General features: G+C 51.5%; 2 protein-coding genes and 1 pseudogene across 3 annotated transcripts in view; 2 read left to right on the top strand and 1 right to left on the bottom strand.

The window, feature by feature from the left end:
• Nucleotides 1-24,240, top strand: part of LOC308050573 (olfactory receptor 14A16-like) — a gene marked incomplete at its 5' end in the record, with an annotated part of 276,539 nt that overhangs the window by 45,503 nt on the left and 206,796 nt on the right. The gene's annotated exons all lie outside the window — the stretch shown is intronic.
• Nucleotides 1,067-2,002, bottom strand: LOC308050710 (olfactory receptor 14J1-like; the record flags this gene model as incomplete). The annotated part of the gene is made up of 1 exon (XM_080360859.1): nucleotides 1,067-2,002. The coding sequence occupies one exon, from the start codon at nucleotides 2,000-2,002 to the stop codon at nucleotides 1,067-1,069; it is 936 nt and encodes a 311-aa protein (XP_080216985.1).
• Nucleotides 13,096-14,051, top strand: LOC308050709 (olfactory receptor 14A16-like; annotated as a pseudogene). Its single transcript has one exon. The product of its transcript is annotated as an olfactory receptor 14A16-like (transcript).

The following is a 24,240-nucleotide window of genomic DNA, read 5'->3' as shown; positions in this document are numbered from 1 at the left end:
TGGAAGAGTTTGTGAGGCATTGGAACAGGCTGCCCAAGGAGTGGTTGAGTGACCATCCCTGGAGGTGTTTAAAAGACATATAGATGAGGTTCTTAGGGACATGGTTTAGTGCCAGAGTTAGGTTAATAATTGGACTCAATGATCTTGAGAGTCTCTCCCAACTTAAATTATTATATGATCTCTTTGGGATGAGAAACGTGATGAGGCAGGGGGCAGCTCTCTCAGATGGAGTACTGGGATGGATGGATGGACAGATGGGTGGATAGATAGATGGAGTGGGACAGAGAGGGGGATCAGCCTATCAGCCTAAGGGCTGGGGGCAGCCATGACATGATGGAAGCAAGGCCAGCCCCGCTTTGTCCTCTGCTCTGGTTTCCTCCTGTGCCAGCCCCTCTCACCAGCACACGACTCCTGGCCAGGAGCTCTTCATGCTGCTCCCGCTACCGCAGTGACAGAGCAGCCTGCCCTGAGCTGGGGAATGCAGAAATAGGGTTCTGTGGGTCATTCATTCCCCTGTTGAAGCACAGAGCACAGGGAGCAGGCTGTGGTGCCTGGAAACCACAGCGAGACAGTCCAAGGCAGATCACGGAAGGTCCTTCACCATCTCCAGGAACACTGGGCACCCACAGATGGACACTCAGACCAGCACCATGACGTAACATGGTGCCCCATGTCCTCCCCTGAGCCATGAAAAACACAAGCACAGCAGCATGGCCTTGTGGGGGAAATTTATTCAGGCTGACCACAGCCTTGGAAGAAGAGCCCAAGCTCCAAATACTGAGACTGAGGAAATCCCCTTTTGTGGGGTGTTTCAAAAAGATGGCTGCAATTTCAGAAATACAGTGATTTCAAAATGGGTCCACACCTGTATTACAGAGATGTGACACAGGACACCAGCTGTACCAGGGCCCCAGAAACAAGTAGACAGGCCTCTGAGTCACTGCTCTGGAGAAGTGTCGTGGGTGAAGAAATTCCTTGACAAACATGGTTATCACAGATGAAATGCTCAATGCACAGGAGGTTCCTGAGATGAACTGGAAATCACTTCTGAAGAGACATGAGTAACTCATTGCTGCTGAAAGAAAAATGACTGAATCAGCTTCTTCAGTGCCACTTTCAGCTCCTGGTTCCTCATGCTGTAGATGAGGGGGTTCACTGCTGGAGGCACCACCGAGTACAGAACAGACACCACCAGGTCCAGGGATGGGGAGGAGTTGGAAGGGGGTTTCACGTGGGCAAATATGACAGTGCTGATGAACAGGGAGATCACGGCCAGGTGAGGGAGGCAAGTAGAAAAGGCTTTGTGCCGTCCCTGCTCAGAGGGGATCCTCAGCACGGCCCTCAAAATCTGCACATACGACACCACAATGAACACAAAACATCCCTCAAAAAAAGAAGCGCTAAACATGATAACCCCAAGTTTCCTGAGGTAGCAGTGTGAGCAAGAGAGCTTGAGGATCTGGGGGATTTCACAGAAGAACTGGCCCAGGGCATTGCCCTTGCACAGGGGCAGTGAAAATGTATTGGTCGTGTGCAGCAGAGCACTGAGAAACCCAGTGGCCCAGGCAGCTGCTGCCATGTGGACACAAGCTCTGCTGCCCAGGAGGGTCCCGTAGTGCAGGGGTTTGCAGATGGCAACGTAGCGGTCATACGACATGATGGTGAGAAGATATAGCTCTGCTGAAACTAAAAAGGCAAACAGAAAGATCTGTGCAACACACCCTGCATAGGAAATGGCCCTGGTGTCCCACAGAGAGTGGGCCATGGATTTGGGGACAATGGTGGAGATGGCACCCAGGTCGAGGAGGGCGAGGTTGAGCAGGAAGAAGTACATGGGGGTGTGCAGGTGCTGGTCCCAGGCTATGGTGGTGATGATGAGGCCGTTGCCCAGGAGGGCAGCCAGGTAGATGCCCAGGAAGAGCCAGAAGTGCAAGAGCTGCAGCTCCCGAGTGTCTGTGAACAGCAGGAGGAGGAACTGGGTGATGGAGCTGCTGTTGGACATTTGCTTTTCCTGAGCACGGGGCGCTGTCATGAGAAAAAATAAGACAGTGAGAATACAGGGCAGAGTTCTCTGACAAAAATCAAACCAACTCCCTTAGACCTTCGTCTGTCACACACAGGCAATCTTGTGTTTTTCTAGGAGTACCTTTTTCAGCACTGTGGCTGCAGCCCTGCTTGGGGCTGGAAAATGTGCAACCAAGTGCAGGGCATCTGCCCATGGGCGGTCGATAAGTCAGCCCAGCTCTGCAGAAGTGGGGCCAGGGAATGGTGGGGACTGTCCTGTTTCTGCTAACACAGAAGGGCTGTCAGCACTTGCTTTCCCAGTGATAGGGAACAGAGATGGTGAAGGCAGTTTAGGAGTTCCAGGCTTTTTACATAACCCCCATATTCACTGCAGAGTGTTGTTGGGTGTCAGAAACCCTCAGCATTTCTGCTGCACTCAGGGAGAACAGAGCGAGTCCTGCGAGACCAGAGGATGCCTGTGGGTCAGTGCAGAGTGAGGGCAGCTGCTCTGTCCCTCTGTCCTGCTCCAGCTGCCCTGGGCTGGCACCTTTCTGAGATGGGCGCTGATCACACTCCCATGTTACCCTGAAAAGCCACCAGGCACTGCTGAGAGCAGAGGGACCCACCTCAGATCATGACAGGTCTCACCCTTTCCTAAGGTCTCAGCACCCAACGTTTAGCCCAGGACACACACGGCTCATTCCCCCGCCCCACAGACTGCATTGCCCACAGCCCACAGGTCAGAGCAAAGCTGGGACACGTGTGCCCACGGACACACCTGCAGGAAAGGACCCACCAGATCAGCCTGTGACTCTGCAGCTGAAACTGCCATCCCCAGAGAGCCTGACAGCAAGAACAAGATCTCAACAGCAGTGACCCAGAGCAGGGGAGCAAGAAGGAAAATGCGGTGAGGGTGGGGGTGAGAGAGGCCAGGGCAGAGGCAGCCGGGCACTCAGACAGCGTCCCCCTTCCCCAGCTGTGCAGCCACCTCCCAGACACCAACAGTGCCGGGCAGCTGCTCTCAGCCCCTGTGCTCTGCAGAGGAACTGCAGCTCTGGCTGCACAGGAGCTGCTTCATGCCTTGGAGCCCCCGGCCCTGAGGGCAGAGGCTTTGCTGGGTGGGACAGGAGGCCAGGGGGCTGCTCACAGGAGGGATCTGACCTGCAAGGGGTCACAGGGACTTTTCTCTCTTCTCCCTCCCATAACCATTCCGGGTTCTGTTTCCTCTCATTTCTGATCATTTCCCTGCTGCCTGGAGATTCTCCCCTGGGAGATGTTTCCCTGTCCATGTCTGTTCCCTGTCAGTGCTCACAGACCATCCCACCCTCTGTGCCCTCCCCCTGACCCTACAGATCCTGCCTGTTCACAGGGCACTGCCTGGGAGCATCTTCCTGTCTGCAGGCTGGAAAATAGGACAGGTCAGACTAAGTGTAAGGTGTCCAGCAAAGATGATGCTGGTTCTGCATAGGCAGAGGAGAGGCAAGGCATGCCAGGATTCTCTTGAAGACCTACTGCAGTTCATGTGTCTCAAGTATTTGTTTAAAATTAAGAACAGCCTTACTCACCACCCATTCCCCAGAGTAGAAGACTGAAAACACAGACTCATGGAGGTTCCTTATCTTTGTAGTACTCTTTATCTTCTTCTCCTTGAAACCTCCTCTTGTCAATATTCTGGAATGAGCTGGAGCTGTGAGCAGCCCCGACCCACAGAGAACCCAGCCGCAGAAGGACCCTGCCCTGCCGGGGGTCGCTCCTTCCCCCCACAGCTTCTCCCATCAGTGTTGCTGGAATCTCCCGGGCAGGCTGAGCGCTGACCCTGGCAGGCGGCAGAGTCCCTGCCCGGCACAGCCCTGGGGTGCAGGGATCCTGCTCTGCAGGACAGCCCTGGGCACCCCTGCCTGCACATTGACATTTACACCCCACAGCCACCCTGGGGAGAATGCAGCATTCACGTCTTGTCACTCTGACAGTGCAGAAGGCAATCCCTGCTCTGCAGCACATCCTCCCCTCTGATCAGAGAACCTCTGAGAGCTGTACTTACATCTCTCGCAGGCTCTGCAATATGAAAGCTTTCTGAGATCCTACCATGATTTGCAGATGCAATGCCCTGCAGCCACCGGCTTCATATCGGAGAGGATTTCATTTCCAGTGACCTCTCAGCATCCTCCCAGCCCAAACTGCGTTTCCCTCTCTGTGCCTGGCTCCTGTGCTCTCGGTGCTGCAGGCAGAGCCCTCAGCCCTGCTGCGTGTGCAGAGGAGCTGCTCCTGGGCAGAGCTGTCTCTCTGCAGCGCTGCCGCTGTCATGAGCTCCCTGTGTCCCAGGAGCCCAGCCCAGCTCAGCAGCACAGGAGCAGCCCATGATGTCCCTTGCTCTGTCCCCTCTGGGCTCCTCCAGGTGTTCCTGGGGCCCCAGTGGCACAGCTTTGAAGTTGAAGTAATCAGTGATGTTGATTCTCTCTCCTCTGAAGAGACATTTCTTTCCAGCATTGTATTTTTCATATTAAAAAATGAATTGGTTTGAAAATAATCTTTTATTTTTCTTCCATTAGACAGGACACCAGGAATATTACAGAAGAGTATCTAATTTCTGAAAACTAGGGAAGGAATATTTTCAGTTAAAGGTATTTAGGCATTTTGCTCTGGTTTTACACTCCTAGGTCTAGAGAGACATTCATCAATTTTTGGCCATGTCATGTCTGTGCTCTGATTCAAAGCCTTTGCACACATGGGCTCTTGGACACTTGGTACCAGGTTTCTTGTGCAGGTCAGAGCTGGGCTGGTGCCACAGCTGGGGTGGCTCAGCCCAGATGTGAGGCCATGTCCTCATCCAGGGACCTGACTGGGGAGCTGGAGCTGTCAGTGCTGCAGACAGAGCTGTGACACGGATGGAATGAACTGCCAGGCAGGGTGGCAGGAGTGAGTTCATCTGGTCTCAAGGACAGCAGCAACAGTCCAGATCAAAACCCACTCTAAACATGTAAAGAGGTTTATGCAAGGTGGATTGTGCCTGTCCATCCTCTTTGCTTTCTATGAGGAAACGACAGGGTTTCTGCATGTGGGGACAATAGTTATGGTATTTTACTTGCAAGTCAGCAAGGCATCCATCATCATCCCCTGAAATATTCATGTGTCCAAGGGAGGATATTATGGTCTGCTTTGATGTTCAAGTAAATGGCTATAAAGCAAGCTGGATGGTTGGGCTTAGAAGGACAGTAGGTAAAAGGAGAAACTTTCCAGTCCTGAGGACAGTCCAGCACTGGAAGCTGTTTCCCAGGAGTGCGCACTCACTCTATCCCAGAAAGTGCCCAAGATGTGTTTGGATAAAGCCCTGAGCAATCTGGTCTGACTCTGCTGTGAGCAGGAGGTTGGTCAACACACCTCCTGAGCTCCCTTTGAGCCTGAATGACGCTGTCCTTTCATCCCCTTCATGTTTTCAGTTTAGAGAAAGCTCTTAGATTCTCCCTGACCACAGGAAAAATTCACAGAGGGTCCAGAGCTGCTTTACAAGGGCCCCCAACCGGCCCTGACCACATCTTGTGCATCCCTTCTCATATGTCCACACCCAGGGTGTTTTTCACTGTCCTTATATCCTTCCAGAATGAACAGCCCATCTTGCTAACCCTTTCAGAGCAGGTTGTTCAAGAGGTGTCAGCATCCATGTACAGAGTCTGCGCAGCAGCCAGGCAGCAAAGCCATCATTGCAGAAATGGAGATGAGACACTTGACCAGCTCCTTGCACCCAGATATCAGCGTGACATGTCTGCTGAGATTGCTGGGAACACCTGAACTGTAAGAGCAGAGCATGTGAGTCCTGGTTGGGTATCCTGGCTTGTCTCCTGACCCATGTGGTGCTTCAGGCTGTGAAGAGAATCAAAACCAGCCATTGGACTGGGGTAGTTCCATGTTACACGTGTCACACAGGGCAGATGAGGGAGCTCAGAACTCCAGACTCTGCGGCACGGTTGGGACTGCAGAGACTGGAAATGCAGGTGACAGTGTGTGTCAGTGCACACACATAAAGATTCTGGCTTCCTTTGGGCCTTTGCACTGACCTGGGATCTGTTCCTTGGCCACCTTTGTCTCAAAAAGAAACTATTCTCCTATGCAACCTCCAACTCACACCACATAACAAATAATTAAAAGGTAGAAAAATAATGAAAGAAGAACAATTTGGGGGTAATTCTGTCCAAGAGGTGTACTCTTTAAATGATTAAAACAAAAAAGAAGTGAGAGAAAATCATTGTTCTAAGAAATTCTTTCAAGACAAAACTACTGAGGTGTAGTAGACGTTTTGAAAAGCAATAATGACTGTAAGGAATGAAATTTAAGAGCTTTAGTTTATCATGATCATCAGTGAGAATGAGGAGTTCCCTGTTACTGTTACTAGTGACAGCATCACTGTTCACAAACATCCTTCAGAGCATCTCCATTTTTCCTGGGCTCCAAAGCTCATCCTGCTCAGAGTTTGACAGGATTGCTGCAAAACCCTGTGACCCAAATCTCTACAACTGTCTCTGCTCAACAGCCTTTTACCCCAGGAAGGGGAAAACTGCCAATGCAGACACCAACCCAGTGCCCAACCTGCCTGGAGAGCCAGGACAGTTGTGCCACACAACAGCCGCCTCTGAGGGAAGCTGGAGGTGATGGGATTGAAATGGTTTCAACCCAAATCAGAGAATCATAGATTCATTGAGGCTGGAAAAGACCCTTAAGAACATGCAGTTCAACTGTAAAACAAACATTGCCAAGACCACCACTAAACCATATCCCAAAGTGCCACATCTCCACGTCTTTTAAACACCTCCCGCAATGGAAGCTCCAATCCTGAGCTGGCAGGACACCATTGGCTGCAGTTGGACATAAGATACTGGTCATGGCTGTGAGTTCAGCCCTGGCTGGCAGAATGTCTCACACCCTCACTGAGGAGGGCAGGGGGCTGGGAGATGGGAGCACGTTTCAGTTTCCAGATCCCAGCACAGAGCCCAAACCATCCTGCCCTTGGACTCTGGATCCCATTTCCTGAGATGCAAAGCTGGTGGCCTTCTGAGGATAATCATGTTAAAAGGCACGAATAATCCTTCAAGTGTTTGTGTAATTTGTCTAGGAATGTCAGTTTTATATGCTTATATTTAAATATCTATAAAATAGTACTCTGCATCAGTGGTAGCCCCTCTGGCAATGACAATTAAATAGGCATTTGCACTATAAGGCTCCATACCCCATCCACAAGCACACATCTAAGTGGTTCAGATGACGGGTGGTCTGGCAAACGTCACCCTTTGTGTCCCCAGGTGATGGACACTGCTCATGTGCCTCTGCAGAGAGTGGCAGGAGCTGGATCCCCTTCTCGGGACAGACTCCTTCCAGGAGAGACACAGACACAGGGGGACTCATTGGGGCTTTACGGCATTTCACTGGGCATCAGTTTTGACATATTGGGTGCTGTCCTGTGACTGCCCTTTCTGCACAAATGATCATACAAACACAACCATTTAGTGAAACATGGTCATAAAGGGCTGTTATGGACAAGAAATGTAACCATGAACTCTGGAGAGAGCGAGGAAGTTCATAATAAGCACCAGGAAGAGCCAAGAAGCTCGAGGCCTCTTCTGAAGAGCGGGAAACCTGAGCAGCTGTGATTGGCCATTGTAGGTGTGGGAGAGGGTCAGGGCATGTCAGGGAGAAGCAATGAGATGGCCGATGGCTTCAGTGAACCCTTCCAGCCATGTCTGAGCCCAGCAATGGAAAGCAGTTGATGTCTGCAGGTGGAGGAGGAACAGGAGGAAGATTTTCCTGGGAATACGGAAGGAAGAAAGGCCTCTCTTGGGCTAATCATGTATGGCAGTGCCATTTGCATGCTGTGGGCATGGCTGTGCCTGGGAGATGGGGAACGGCTGCTGCTGGGGTGACTGTGCTCAGTCATGGCCCATGAGCTGACCCTGCTCTGCTCTTCTCTCATACTGCCCACACTTGGATGGTCCTCAGGAATCATCCATGAGCCTGGTGGATCCATGAACCTCCTGCAGTGATGGGTATGGATACAAATAGGGGATTCGAGCAAGTTTGGGACTGGGACACTGAGGTGACTGGTAGACCTTTGCCAGGTGTATGAAAGAAACTGGATGAGTTGTGAGGAGCTCACAGGCATTTCCAGCTCCACAGGAATCCAGAGCCTTGCAGTTAAAGCAAGAGCACTTGACATAAACACCACCGCCAAAACACAAAACCCTCACACTGACCACAGGAAAAGCCTTGAAAAACATTGGAGAAAGATCTATCAGGTCCCAGGGGTCAGGGCTCAGCCATTCTGGTGATGAAAAAGCATCAAGGGCTGACATGGCATCAGAGCCACCTCCACATGGCCCTCACCACCTGGAACCAGTGTCTCCAAGTCTCTCCTTCACCAGCCCCCAGGGACAGGGACCTGCTCTGGTTGTTTCCTTCACAGCTGTGTCAGTGATGGCCCTTCATGGGGTCCCAAACACCCTCAGAAACCTGGGGATTGATTCTGCCTTTTGCTTCATTAGAGGTTTGTTCATTGTTTCAGTATCTGCAGTTCATGATCATGGCACCAGAGGGCTCACTAGCATAGAAAATGCTCTTACAAGCCAAGGCTCTGTGCATCATTTTCCTAAAGGTTTCAAGGCTGGTGTGGATGATTAGAGAGATTTCAGGAATACCAAACAGAGAGCATTTCCATAATATATGGCAATAAATCCAAATTTCTTTAAATTCCGTCCCTGCTTGCCCTTCCCTCCCTTTCCAGAACAGGTGGCATCAGCAACGTCCAGTTCATATTGATGTGTTGCATCTCCTGATAAAGACTGAATATGTCAGAAAAGTGTGTAACTAAATCACCATGTGAGTGAGGAGACAGGCCAGGACACCTCAAGAGGAGTCACACTCCTCTGGACCAAGAGGTGGGTGTTCCTGGCAATCTCAGGTGCCACAGCACAGCGATACTTGTGTTCAGGAGCTGGTCAAGTGACCCATCTCCTGTTCTGTAACGGTGTCTGAATTTGCTCAGGTCACCCCTGACTTGAGCCCCATCCACTGCTGGGTGTTCTCCAGACTCCTGCCTTCAGGAACCAAGTCCCAGGAGACCTTGCTGGTGAAGATGGAGGCAAAGAAGCCATGAAGAACATCAGTGCTCTCTGATTCTACTCTTAAGAAGTTGAGCAGCAGACCCACGTTCACCCTGTCTATTCTCTTACTGCAAGTGAAGCTCTGTCAGCTCATCTTGCTGCCCTTCCCGTACAGGTATCAAGTCCAGGGGAGCTTTGTCATCATCCCCACATCCATTGCCAAGGTTTCTAAATTCCTCCTTTGCAGCTTCCCCTGCTCCCACCTCCTGTGTGCTGCCTTTTGCCCTAGAGCTCCAGCAGTTCAGGTAAACAGTCTCATGAGATAAATGGTTCTTTTCACCAGTATTTGAAGAGATCATTCTTGTGCTTGGAGCAGGCTGTCCTGTAAGGCTGATCAGTTTTCCTGAGCTCCTTCACCCTTCAGAGCAACCTCTATGTCACCAAATAGGCCACCATTCCCTAGTATGTCAAAGTCTTCTCCTCTGGACTCCACCAGCCTGTGCTCTGCTGCTGGCCTTCCTCCCTCCCCTCTGTGCCTGGGACCCCACTGTGTCCTGGTCACAACAGCCAAGGTGAACACCGATGATCACATCCCTCAACAGCTCTTCCTTGTTTCCCAGTTACAGATTCAGGTGAGCAGCACCCTTGTTGGCCCACCAGGCAGCCACGTTAAGAAGTTGTCCCAAGATCTTCTAGAATATCGGCACCTACAGCTTTCACTGGTCAATGAATGCCAGGGTAATTACAGTTTCCCATAGGAACCTGCTCATTGACTGCAGAATTCCTCAGGCTGCTGACAGAAGATCTTTTCCATTTCTTCATGATCAATTATTTTGTAACACCGAACATGTTGTCACCCTGTACCAGGGTTTACATGGCAAAGACTTGGAACTGGGGGTGAGTGTGGGTGTGCTACAGTTGTCACCTCTCTGAGAAGACAGCAGGAGTTTGATTATATGTCAGACAGAGACGATTTCAGCTGCTCCAAGATAAACCCACTCCTTGCCCAATCTGAGCCACTCACTGATGCTGGAAGCACCTCTTCTGTCCAGGAAGAGACACAGCTTTGAGGAAATCTGGAATTCACCCATCTGAAAGATCTGAAGGTTGATAAGGGGAAGTGGCCAGTTATGTGTCAGGGTGGCACAATAAACCAATCCGTCAGGACAGAGCAGGACCTGGCATGCTGAGCAGTGACCCTGAGGAGAAGGGCCTGGGCACTACAAGGTCCCCACAGCAGCCCGTGGTGCACGCTCACCATGAACAAGGCAGCTGCACACGGGGCTGCGTGAGGAGGAGCGTGGGGACCCAGACACCTGCAGTTCTCATCCCATTCGGTTCAGCACTGGTGTGACCCACACACACGGGTGTGTGCCAGTGTGTGGCTTCCCAGTTTGGAGAAGCAGGGAGGGACTGGAGAGTGCAGGGCTGTGCCAAGGCAGGTTCAGCACCTTGTGCACATGGTGTGGGGTGCTGAGGGACCTGGGCTGCTTCAGCCCAGCCGTGCTGGGGAGGCTGCAGCAGTGCAGGAGTAGCCTGAGAGTGCTTGAAGGGCGGTTTCAGAGGCGGTGAAGGTTTCTGCATAGTGGGAAAGAGCATGAGAAAGAAATAATGGCCCCAAGTGCAGCTGGGGAGGTCCAGGCTGGCCATGAGCAGAAAGGAATGTGATGGAAGGGCAGTGCTGTGGTGGAGCAGGTCAGCAGAGGGAGTCTGCATCAGCCCAAGGCTTTGTGCTTCAAGGAGCAGCTGAGGAGGATGGAGAGATCTCAGCAAAGGAAGGAAGATGCTCAGACAAGAGCAAGGTGGGGCAGCAGGGGGGATGTCTCCAGCCTGCAGGAACAGAGGTGCAGGGGATGCCACAGCACAGGACAGGCTGTCGTGGAGATGATCACGGGATGGAAAGAGGCTGAAAGCCCCACCAGACATGAGCTCCTTCTCCCCTTGGCTGTGGCTGTTGTCTGCACCTCTGATGGCTGTGAGGAGACACCTTGTCCTTGCAGCACAGGGGCCTCACGGCCTCCTTGTCCCCAGCCAGGAACCTGGGAGGGGTGGGACCATAGTCCTGCCCTTGGCCTTGCACAGCCCCACATCACACTGTCCCAGGAATGGCCCGGGCAAGGTGGGAGGGACAGGATCTGCCTTCGCAGGGCTGGCGGTCAGGGCTTGGCTTTTGGTTAAAGAAACACAACCAGGTTTCCTCAGCATCAGAGCCACCTTTACTGTGCTTTTCTTGACCTCCAGTTTTCTTCTCTAACCAAACCGGGATATTGTTTCTCAGTAGGTTCCCTCAGTGGGACCCATTAATATTACAAGAAACTTTGGAGTTTGAATGTGACTTTGACTTCTTGAGAAGTTTCTTCAACTTCCCCTCAGGGTCTGAGGTCCATGGGCTCAGCACCAAACTCACCAGAGGGGTCATTAAAGCGCCTTGTGCTGCTCCTGTGCTGCTGAGCTGGGCTGGGCTCCTGGGACACAGGGAGCTCATGGCAGCGGCAGCGCTGCAGAGAGACAGCTCTGCCCAGGAGCAGCTCCTCTGCACATGCAGCAGGGCTGAGGGCTCTGCCTGGGGATCTCAGCAGACGAGCAAGGCAGAGAGAGATTAAAGGTGGTCAGGACTGGAGGATGACTGAGAGCTCACTGGAGGAGAAACCTTTGCAGCCCTTGCCATGGTAGGTCTCTGGTGCAGGGCAGTGCAGCTGCAGCTCCTGGAGACATCTCCTGAAACTGGCGCAGGCACAGCTTGTGGCATCTGTAAGGACGGGGCTCTTGTCAGGCCATGTTGAACAGCTGTGAAGCCGGGTGAGCACCCAGGGGTGCCCAGGGCTGTCCTGCAGAGCAGGGTCCCTGCACCCCAGGGCTGTGCCGGGCAGGGACTCTGCCGCCTGCCAGGGTCAGCGCTCAGCCTGCCCGGGAGATCCCATGGCAGCAGCTGTGGGGGGAAGGAGCGACCCCCGGCAGGGCAGGCAGGGAGCTTGTGGGGTTGAAGGGGGCTGTGTGGGTCAGGGCTGCTCAGAGCTCCAGATCCCCCCACAAACATGGCACAGGGTCCTTCTGAACAACAGCATTGATTCAGCAACAGCCACAAGGGAAGGAGTCTGTGCTTTCAGTTTTCCACTCTTGCTCGTCTGGGTGTGCAGTGGGAGATGGGGATTTATTTCTCTCTTTGGAGAAGACGCTCAGAGCCCAGTTCTCATTAGGACGTGTCTGAGCTGCTCCTGAGCCCCTGCACACACAGAGCTGCCCCTGGGCAGTGCCAGGAGGTGTGAGCAGGACAGAGCTGAGCACACAGCGGGTGGGACGGGGTCTGTGACACTGACAGGGAGCAAACCAGGGACAGACACACAGCTGCAGGCAGGACAGACATGGGCAGGACGAGTTAAATGGTGGGGATGGGATTTAGGAACGTCTCTCACATCCTTTCCAGTGCAGACACATTTCCCAGTGCAACCCCTGGTCTCCTCTCCTCCCCAGCAGACCCTCTGCCCCAAAGCCATGGGGTCCAGGTCACGAGTCTCCACCTCAGCAGCTGGACCACCAGGTGAAGAGTTCCTAGAACGTGGTACACAAAAAAGGTGCTAAAAGTACTTGCTCTACAGTTTCATTATGTGAGTACCAGCAGCACAGACGGGTAAGGAGAAGGTTTCACAGCATGCCCGTCTGCCTTTCTGTCCTTGCTTTATTTTCTGGTAGCACTGCAGTGTCCTTCCCTGTTTCTCCACCTGTCCCTGGTGCTCTTGCTCTCTGGGGTTGGGGTGGAGATGTGGGTCAGTTTTTGTTCTGAAACGAGTTCAGTGAATCTTACCTCAAAGGTCTGTTCATGGAAACCAGATGCCCAAGCTGCTTTTTAAACAGTGATGAACAGTTTTTCTCAGTTAGTAGAAAGAGAGAATGAGCTGAAACATCCCTCCATCAGTGAAGTTGTATTGCATGAGAAACAGCCTGTTTATTCTCTAACTTGTCACTGCGTTTTCCTCATTGCACAGGTCCACATGCCCACAGGCAGCCAATGTCCAACAGCAGCTCCATCACCCAGTTCCTCCTCCTGCCATTCACAGACACACGGGAGCTGCAGCTCTTGTACTTCTGGCTCTTCCTGGGCATCTACCTGGCTGCCCTCCTGGGCAACGGCCTCATCATCACCACCATAGCCTGGGACCAGCACCTGCACACCCCCATGTACTTCTTCCTGCTCAACCTCGCCCTCCTCGACCTGGGCTCCATTTCCACCATTGTCCCCAAGTCCATGGCCAATTCCCTCTGGGACACCAGGGCCATCTCTTACATAGGATGTGTTGTGCAGCTATTTTTGTTTCTCTTTTCCATTTCAACCGAGTATTGGCTCCTCACCATCATGTCCTACGACCGCTACATTGCCATCTGCAAACCCCTGCACTACGGGACCCTCCTGGGCAGCAGAGCTTGTGTCCACATGGCAGCAGCTGCCTGGGCCACTGGGTTTCTCAATGCTCTGCTGCACACGGCCAATACATTTTCACTGCCCCTGTGCAAGGGCAATGCCCTGGGCCAGTTCTTCTGTGAAATCCCCCAGATCCTCAAGCTCTCCTGCTCACACTCCTACCTCAGGGAACTAGGGCTTATTGTAGTCACTGTCTGTTTATCATTTGTGTGTTTTGTGTTCATTGTGGTGTCCTATGTGCAGATCTTGAGGGCCGTGCTGAGGATCCCCTCTGAGCAGGGACGCCACAAAGCCTTTTCCACCTGCCTCCCTCACCTGGCCGTGGTCTCTCTGTTCCTCAGCACTGTCATGTTTGCCCACCTGAAGCCCCCTTCCAGCTCTTCTCCATCCCTAGACCTGGTGGTGTCAGTTCTTTACTCGGTGGTGCCTCCAGCATTGAACCCCCTCATCTACAGCATGAGGAACCAGGAGCTCAAGGATGCCCTGTGGAAACTCTTAACTGAGTGTTTTCTGAGGCAATAAACTGCTCATCTGCTTCTACATAGAAGTTTAAATGTAACTTGCTACAAGTCCAGCTTGTCATCTGTATTTGCTGTTGTTGTTGGCATTTTTTTATTCTGATAATGTTGTCTTCCCCTTTCTAAAACACTGTCTGCTTTTCTTTTTTAACCCCTGGTTGTGTAAATGAGGAGCCATGATCTGTGTGTATTTATACAAAGTAAAGGCTCCTGTAGTGACTTGATTTTCACTAGATCCTTCCTGGAAGGCCTTTTGGAGCTGCAGGGACACTTCCTGTGATGGGTGAAGGGTAAAAGAGTCCATCGTGACAGCCCTGCCAGGGAGCAGCAGCGCTTGTTCTTCCCGAGCTGTTCTGGTTCCACTCCACACTCTCCTTCTCATCCCTGGTGTTGGTGCAAGGCCTGAGTGCTCTGGCAGCTTGGTCACCGTCCTGCTGTGTGTCAGTGCTGTGGGCGCAGGCAGGGACAGGCAATGGGCACTGCTGTGACAGAGATGGTCTTTGTAAAAGTAATTCCATAAAGAACAGCGATCTTCTTAGGACAGTGTCAGAAGACTTCGGACTTCTTAAAATTTCTGTCAAGAACATGCCCAAGAAAATGGCCACAGATTTAAACACCAGAGTACAGCTGAACAATGTGCGTGTGCAGGGCTGTCACACAGCAGTGTCCTCTCACAGCCAGGCTCCTGCCAGAGACCTGCAGGACCAGCAGAGCAGGGCTGGGCTGTGCCCCTGTGCACTGGACACCCCGTGGAAGGAGCCCCAGGTCAATCACCATGGACTGGCCCCTCACAACCACCATTTCCAGCACTGGCCTCTCACCCCAGCTCAGAGGTCTTTGTCCCTCCATGGAATTACACTGTATGAGTAGGTCAGAGGTTCATGTTTACATTGTACAGATGGGATGTGAGCGTGTACATCATGTATGTGAGGTAAGATGAACATGAATGAGAACAAGCACCATCAGCTATTCCTTGGGGTTCCATTAAGGCCTGTGAGACAGACAGTTCATTGAGGTCTCATCATGTTGGTTTTCCCATAGGAAACCAGCAGAAAGCAGCACTGGAATGTGCTTCCTTGAACCAATGTCCACTCCTAATGATGATGAGGGACATCAAAGATAAATGTAAAACATGGCAACACACCACCGGGCTGAGGTGCCTCCCAACCTTTGGGAATAGGAACATGAGGCCAGACAGACACTGGCTCTTTGTCTCTGTGTATAAGGGAAATTGTCTGTCCCTGAATATTTCAAGGTGTTTTAAGAGTCCACAGGGCCAGCTCAGATGTGGACACCTGACAGAACCCTGATACTTCTGTGTGTGACTCCAAAGACAAACCCCAGTGGCACAGTGAGATTCATCTCAGCTCCCTTGGACAACTCATTGCAAATGTCCCTGTTCACTCCATCACCTTTGCCATCCCCATCACATGCTGTTCTACACAGTCCTACACCTGTCCCTCTTTCCCTGTGGGAAATTCTGGATTGTGGTCTCAGAAGTGCCAGAGTGATCAGAGAGGTTCAGAGGTCCCTCAGAAAGGCAGACGTCAAACCCATCTTCAGGAATGGCAGGAAGGAGAACTGGGAGAACGACAGGCTGCTCAGCCTACGTCTGTCCCCAGGAGGGTGACGGGCCACATTCTCCTGCAGGGATCTCCAGGCATTTGAAGGACAAGGAAGGAATTGTTGAACCCAAATGGGCAGGGGAAAGAAAGTCATGTTGAGTACATGGAGTTTTGCAAGGCCCCAGACATGGTCTGCTGTGGTGCCTTAGAGCAGATTGGTGAGATCTGGGATGTAGATGTGGATGTTGTGATGGGTGGGGAGTTGGCAGCATGACCAAACCCGAACATCATTAGTGGTACAAAGTCCTGTGTTCAGCCAGTTTCTAGTGGAATCCCTCAGTGATGAGTACTGGGACCAACACTGTCCTATGGCTTTATTCTGCCTCTTCATTATGTCGTGGAGCACATTTTCAGCAGGTGACCATCTTAATGAACATCCCAGTCAGTGAACCAGCCAACACCTCAGTGTGACTCTCTCTGGGCAATGTGTGAGGAGTCCTGGGCAGGGCAGGTTCAGAGGGCATGGGGCACAGTGCAAGACACAACATGATCTTGGCTTCATGCCTGCAGGCCCATCAGATGTCAGTTGATGTCAATGAAAATTAAAATAAGAACTGAAGTCAAAGATCCAAAGCAAAGGAAGGTGTAAACTTTCCTTCTTTTTCTTTCTTTCTTTCTTTCTTTCTTTCTTTCTTCTTATTCATGTATGTATTTAAGTATTTATGTATTTACTTATGTATTTGTCTCTTTATTTACTTGTTTATTTACTTGTTTATTTACTTATTTACTTACTTATATTCTTATTTACTTTTTTACTTATTTATTTACTGATTTACTAATTTATTTATTTATTTATTTGCTTTCTTATTTACTTATCTATTTATTCAGCTATTTTAAAGTCTTTGCATGAGGAGTCTCTTTTCTTTGCAAAGGAAAGAATTCTCCAGAGCTGGGGATGGATTCAGGACACAAATGTCTTCAGCTGCAGGGACACAAACACCTGGTGCCAGTGTAGATGCCCCGGGAACCCCTGCCCAGGCTCCACCTGCACTGCACGGTGCTCTGGTCTCGCCATGCCCTGTGTGATAGATGCCAACACCAGGACAGCACCTCAGGTACACTGGGCCCCTAAAATGGCCCTTGCTGTTCACGGTGAGACAGCTGATGAAAGATGTATTAAGGGTAGGAGAAGAAATACTGGTCTTCCCCTGTACTTCTATTACCAAGACTTTATGATTTCATCTCCCTCGTCATTCAGGAGTCCCCACCTCTCCTGATTAAATATCCCTGTCCAAGGACAACTTTCCAGCCCTGTCTGGATGTTTGCCCTTCCCAGTGCTCTCAGGTTTCTCCTCCACTTGCTCTTTGGTCATTCAGTGGCCTCTCAACTGTCTGGTTTCTGCTTTGAGCTTCAGGGAGTTACAAACTTACCCTGTTCTTCAGAGCTCTAATCGACATGGCAGTCAACATGTTCATTGTGTTTATTTCTATCCTCTCCTGTCTCTCTGTTCAAAGCAGTTCTTGTGTGGGTGTCCCTTGTGGATGCTGGACCTCACCAGATCCACTTACACACACAGCTGAGGAAAGTGTTTTGCTGTTGATTGAACTGTGCAGTGTTTGCACAGGAGAGCAGGTGGAGCTGGTGCACAGGAGCTGCAGCATCTCCTGCAGAGCTCAGTGGAGAAGTCTGATGGAGGAAAAGTGATGCAATCTCTGGTGGCCAATGAGGGAACCGGCAGACTGGGGGTGGGGGTGAGGAGCCAGGTTGTCCATACAGTGTCCAGCCTCAGGGACTGTTCTCCTGCCTGTCCAGATGTCTTCAGGAGATCCTCAGGATCAATGTCCAGTGTAGAATGCTGCTGTCACTTCTTCCATACACTGAAAAAATGAGAGAAAATACCATTGAAAGAAAAAACCCCATCTTATGTAATCTTCTTTGAAATCTTCATCAGCAAGTGTCCCATTGAAACCTCTCCAGTTAGTTCTACAAGTCTGGAAGATGTGAAGGAAATTACAGAAAGTAACATCACTCATTAGGGCTTTCTGTGTTTTAATGAGCCCCATGGTGTATTTGGTGCTGAGTCCATGAACGTCAGATACCAAGCACAGACTGAAGAATCTGCTCAAGAAGTCCAAGCCAGAACAAACTCCAAAGTACCTTGAAGCATTAATGGGCCCCACTGAGGGCTGTTACTGACAAAGCCTCCCAGGGACTCGTTAGAGCAGATAATTGGAGGCAGTGATTGCATCAGGCACAGGCAAAGTGCAGCAGCTCTGATGCTGAGAAAGCCCTTGGTTTGTCTGATGAAGGACAATGGCCAAGCCTTGAGCCCCTGCCCCTGGAAGGGAGATCCTGTCCCTCACGTGTGGCTCAGGGCTCTTCCTGGGGCTGTGGGGAGTGCGATGCCCAGTGCAGGACAATGCTGTGACACTCCCTGGGGGTGCAAGGAGGCAATGGGGTGCCATGGCCATGACAACCATGTGTCTCCTCTTAGGCCTCGCTGGCAGGGACATCAGCCATAGCCAAGGGGACAAAGACCTTGGCTCTTGCAGGGACATCCAGCCTTGCCAGCGCCCTTGGCCATGTCCACCATGGTCCATCCTGCACTGTCCCAGGCCTGTGGCTGTTTCCCTACAGGCTGCAGACACCCCATGCGCTTCCCCACCTTGTTCTCAGCCCAGTGTGTCCCCACCTGTGCTGCTGTCTCTCCATCCTCACCAGCTGTTCCTGGAAACACAAAGTCATGGCTGATCCTGAGTCTCTCTGAATGACCACAGCACTGCGCTCAGAATGACATTTGTTTATCCTGAGCTCCACTCTGGACCTCCAGAGCTGCAGTTTCTGATGGTTTCCTTCCTCATGCTGTTTCTCTGCTCCCATCATCTTGGAAAGTGATTTTCAAGATTTCTGAAGCTACTACTGCCCTTTCTTGTCATGGTTTTACCACACCCACCAACTAAGACCATGAGAGCTGCTCACATCCTGCTCCCAGTCCCCAAGTGGGATAAGGGAGACAACTGAATAGGAAGAGAGAAACTTGTGGATTTAGAAAAAAAAAATAATAAGACAATGAAAATAATACGCTACTAGTAATATTATACTTATACTAAAATACACAAAGTAAAGTATATGACACTCAGTGCAATCCCCCATAGAACTCCAGTTGTGCTGAACAGGCAGCCCAAAAGAAGAGAGCACCCTGGTCCTGAACAGCTGATCCAGGCAAGAGAAAGTACAAGTGCAAAAGGCAGAGAGGCCCAAGGGCCAACTGAAAAACTGGAAAACATCGTAAAACTGAACTAACAATGAACTCCCAATAGAATGGAACTTCCAAACAGAGCTAACCAGTGTAGCCGGAAAACCAAAACTAACGGGCAGGAAAATACACCTCCAGCTTTATAGTGAGGATGACACTAATGGTAGAGAATAGCTTGTTGATTGACCTGGATGTCAATCAATGTGTTGTCTTGTCTGTGTCCCCTCCTACCAATTTGCACCTGCAGCTGCACTCCAGAGAAGTCCTTGGTTTCACTGACAATAGTCCAGGTAAATTAAATAGAAATAGATAAATTAAATTAAGAAAATACTCTCAGTGCAATCCCTCATGTAACTCCAGTCACATGGAGCAGCCAGTCCTGCAGAAGGGAGCACCTTGGTCCTGAAAAGCCCATCCCAGCAAGAGAGAGCAAAAGGGCAATAGGCAGAAAGGCCCAAAGGCCAACGGCAAAATGGCAGAACGGCAAAAGGCCGAACTGACATCGAACTCCTGACAGGATGAAACTTCTGAATGGAACTGACCAAACCAGCTGGAAAACCCAAAGTAACGGATGTAACCAGCCCAAAAGCCGGCTCCAGCTTTAGACTGAGCATGGCGCTAATCATAGGGATTATTTCATTGATGAGCCTGCATGTCAATCCAGGTGCTGTCCTGTCTGTGTCCCCTCCTGCCAATCTGCATCCACAGCTGGATGGCCAAAGAAGTCCTTGGTTTCCCTGACAACAGCCAAGATACCAGTGAGTTCTGAGATTCCTTTCATAGCAAATGGCAAACACTGTAAAGCTGCTAAAAGACAAAATGAACTCTATCCCAGGGAAGAAACAACGTAACCTCATTATTCTCATAGTAAATCTAAACAAAAGACTGTACTGGCTGTGAAGGACAGTGGTTCAAAATCCATGAAGAAAATCAACTCAATTTCAGTAGAAACAGCATGTTTCCTCACGCTCCACTTAACCAGGCTACACACTGGGTGTAGTACACCAGTAGTACACACTACTACTACTACTCCACACATGACCCAGACTTTCTCTGGCCACACGACAGCTCCTCCTGTTCCTCCAGAATGGGGAACCTCACACTGGGACACACGGCTCCAGATGTGACCACACCAGTGCTGAGTCACGATGGGCAATAACTGCCCTTGTCTGGGTGGCCACGCTCCTCCCAGTGCAGCCCAATGTGCTCGTGGGCATGTTCCTGCTCAGCACCACTGAGAACTTGCTGAACATCCAGGCTCAGAGGGTTGTGACCAGTGGCACAAAGCCCAGCAGGAGGTACCATGAGGAGCACTGAAGGACACCATATCCCCACCCAACATCTCCTCCTACAGGTGTCTCTTGGGTCCCTGGAACCACCTCAGTGCCAAGGGGGAGAGCACTGCCTGTGTGGGGTGGAGGAGATGGGGTCTGGAATGAGGGTCCAGGGGCAGTTTCTCCTGGTTGTTCATGCAGCAACAAGCTGGGCTGGATATTTGGAGAGAGGAACTCTTCCTAAGGGCCTCCAATGGGCTTGGGGATTGTCTAGATGCATTCAAGGACCTTTACGTCCTTGTTGTAAAAATATGTGGGGCCAGGAACTGCACACAGCTCTCAAGATGAGGCCGCACTAATGCTGAATACAGCAGCATAGTCACCTCTTTTGACCACATGGCCATGCTGTGTTTGATGCACCCCAGGATGGGGGTCACTGTCTTGACTGCTGGGGGACAGTGTTGCCTCCTGTTGACCCTGTGGCCAACCATCACGCCAGATCCCTTTCTGCAGGGCTGCTCTCCAGCCGCTCTCTCCCAATCTACACTTGCACTCAGTGTTACTCTCTCCCAGGTGAACAATCCAACTCTTGGACTTGTTCAATTTCCTGCCCAGTGCTGGGTCCTGCACTTGGGTCACAACAACCCCAGGCAGCACTACGGGCTCAGGGAAGAGCGGCTGGAAATCTGCCCAATGGAAAAGGCCCTGGGGGTGTTGATGGACAGTGACTGAACATGAGCCAGCGTGTGCCCGGGTGGCCAAGAAGGCCACCAGCATCCCAGCATGCATTAGGAACAGTGTGGCCAGCAGGACCAGGCAAGTGATCATCCCTCTGTTCTTGGCACTGGTGAGGCAGCACCTCAAATCCTGTGTTCAGTTTTGGGCCCCTCACTACAAGAAAGACCTTGGGGTGCTGGAGTGAGTTCAGAGAAGGGCAACTAAGCTGGTGAGGGGTCTGGAGAACAAGTCAGACGGGGAGCAGTGGAGGTAAGTGGGGCTGTTTAACCTGGAGAGAAGAAGGCTGTGGGGAGACCTTATAGCTGTCTACAGCTACCTGAAAGGAGGTTGGAACATGGAAGGTGTTGGTCTGTTCTCCAATGTAGCAAGTGATAAAAGGAGAGGAAAAGGCCTCAAGTTGCACCTGGGAATATTCAGTTCATATATTAGGAAAAGTTTCTTCATGGAAGAGTTTGTGAGGCATTGGAACAGGCTGCCCAAGGAGTGGTTGAGTGACCATCCCTGGAGGTGTTTAAAAGACATATAGATGAGGTTCTTAGGGACATGGTTTAGTGCCAGAGTTAGGTTAATAATTGGACTCAATGATCTTTAGAGTCTCTCCCAACTTAAATTATTATATGATCTCTTTGGGATGAGAAACGTGATGGGGCAGCTCTCCCAGATGGAGTACTGGGATGGATGGATGAACAGATGGGTGGATAGATAGATGGAGTGGGACAGAGAAGGGGATGAGCCTATCAGCCTAAGTGCTGGGGCCAGCCATGGCATGATGGAAGCAAGGCCAGCCTCACTTTGTCCTCTGCTCTGGTTTCCTCCTGTGCCAGCCCCTCTCACCAGCACACGACTCCTGGCCAGGAGCTCTTCATGCTGCTCCTGCTACCGCAGTGACAGAGCAGCCTGCCCTGAGCTGGGAAATGCAGAAACAGGGTTCTGTGGGTCATTCATTCCCCTGTTGAAGCACAGAGCACAGGGAGCAGGCTGTGGTGCCTGGAAACCACAGCGAGACAGTCCAAGGCAGATCACGGAAGGTCCTTCACCATCTCCAGGAACACTGGGCACCCACAGATGGACACTCAGACCAGCACCATGACGTAACATGGTGCCCCATGTCCTCCCCTGAGCCATGAAAAACACAAGCACAGCAGCATGGCCTTGTGAGGGAAATTTATTCAGGCTGACCACAGCCTTGGAAGAAGAGCCCAAGCCCCAAATACTGAGACTGAGGAAATCCCCTTTTGTGGGGTGTTTCAAAAAGATGGCCCCAATTTCAGAAATACAGTGATGTCAAAATGGGTCCACACCTGTATTACAGAGATGTGACACAGGACACCAGCTGTACCAGGGCCCCAGAAACAGGTAGACAGCCCTCTGAGTCACTGCTCTGGAGAAGTGTCATGGGTGAAGAAATTCCTTGACAAACATGGTTATCACAGATGAAATGCTCAATGCACAGGAGATTTCTGAGATGAACTGGAAGTCACTTCTGAAGAGACATGAGTAACTCATTGCTGCTGAAAGAAAAATGACTGAACCAGCTTCTTCAGCGCCACTTTCAGCTCCTGGTTCCTCATGCTGTAGATGAGGGGGTTCACTGCTGGAGGCACCACCGAGTACAGAACAGACACTAACAGCTCCAGGGATGGGGAGGAGATGGAGGGGGGCTTCAGATAGGCAAACATGCCAGTGCTGAGGAACAGGAAGACCACAGCCAGGTAAGGGAGGCAGGTGGAAAAGACTTTGTGCCGTCCCTGCTCAGAGGGGATCCTCAGCAAGGCCCTCAAGATCTGCACATAGGACACCACAATGAACACAAAACATCCCTCAAAAAAAAGATGCACTAAACATGATAACCCCAAGTTCCCTGAGGTAGGAGTGTGAGCAGGAGAGCTTGAGGATCTGGGGGATTTCACAGAAGAACTGGCCCAGGGCATTGCCCTTGCACAGGGGCAGTGAAAATGTATTGGCCGTGTGCAGCAGAGCATTGAGAAACCCAGTGGCCCAGGCAGCTGCTGCCATGTGGACACAAGCTCTGCTGCCCAGGAGGGACCCGTAGTGCAGGAGTTTGCAGATGGCAATGTAGCGGTCGTACGACATGATGGTGAGAAGAGAATACTCTGCACCAAAGAAGAAAGATACATGGAAGACCTGTGCAGCACATCCTATGTAAGAGATGGTCCTGCTGTCCCACAGAGAATTGGCCATAGACTTGGGGAGAGTGGTGGAGGTGGAGCCCAGGTCAAGGAGGGCGAGGTGGAGGAGGAAGAAGTACATGGGGGTGTGCAGGTGCTGGTCCCAGGCTATGGTGGTGATGATGAGGCCGTTGCCCAGGAGGGCAGCCAGGTAGATGCCCAGGAAGAGCCAGAAGTGCAAGAGCTGCAGCTCCCGTGTGTCTGTGAACGGCAGGAGGAGGAACTGGGTGATGGAGCTGCTGTTGGACATCTGCAGCCTCTGGACACAGAGCACTGACCAAAGAAGATGAGACAGTGACTAGATAGGGGAGATTTCTCTGAGCAAAATCAAAGCCATTTCTCACACACTCTCCCCTGCTCCACCCCCTTGTCCTTTTCCAGACCTTCCTCCAGCTCGGTGTCTGAGCCCTGGGTGGTGCTGGCTGGAGGTACCGTGAGGAGCAGGGCCTGTGTCCACTGGCTGCCGAGGAGTCAGCCCTGCTCTGCAGCAGGGGGCATGGGAATGGGGGGCAGGGGACCGAACTGGGGTTCAGCTTTGTCAGATGGACCCAGGACATGTATCACCTTTCCTAAGGGCTGAGCACCCCATATTTGGCCAATGACACCCACGACTCCTTTCAAAAACCCTTTATTTTCTCTGCACAGCATCTCTTTGCTCCTCTATAGGGCTTTCAGATAAAACAAAGATGCTGTAAGACAAGTTTGCATCCTGGAGGGAATTTCACAGCTTGGAAGGAAACCTCAAGGCGATAGTAAAGACAGATGATGGCATTTGATTGAGGGAGACTCAGCTCAGTCCCCAGCCCCACAGACTGCATTGCCCACAGCCCACAGGTGAGAGCAAAGCTGGGACACGTGTGCCCATGGACACACCTGCAGGAAAGGACCCCCAAGATCAGGCTGTGACTCTGCAGCTGAAACTGCCATCCCCAGAGAGCCTGACAGCAAGAACAAGATCCCAAGAGCAGTGACCCAGAGCAGGGGAGCAAGAAGGAAAATGCGGTGAGGGTGGGGGTGAGAGAGGCCAGGGCAGAGGCAGCCGGGCACTCAGACAGCGTCCCCCTTCCCCAGCTGTGCAGCCACCTCCCAGACACCAACAGTGCCGGGCAGCTGCTCTCAGCCCCTGTGCTCTGCAGAGGAACTGCAGCTCTGGCTGCACAGGAGCTGCTTCATGCCTTGGAGCCCCCGGCCCT

Source organism: Nesoenas mayeri (genome assembly GCF_963082525.1).
Source record: "Nesoenas mayeri genome assembly, chromosome: 29".
Lineage (NCBI taxonomy): Eukaryota > Metazoa > Chordata > Aves > Columbiformes > Columbidae > Nesoenas > Nesoenas mayeri.
This window is presented reverse-complemented; position numbering and strand designations above follow the sequence as displayed.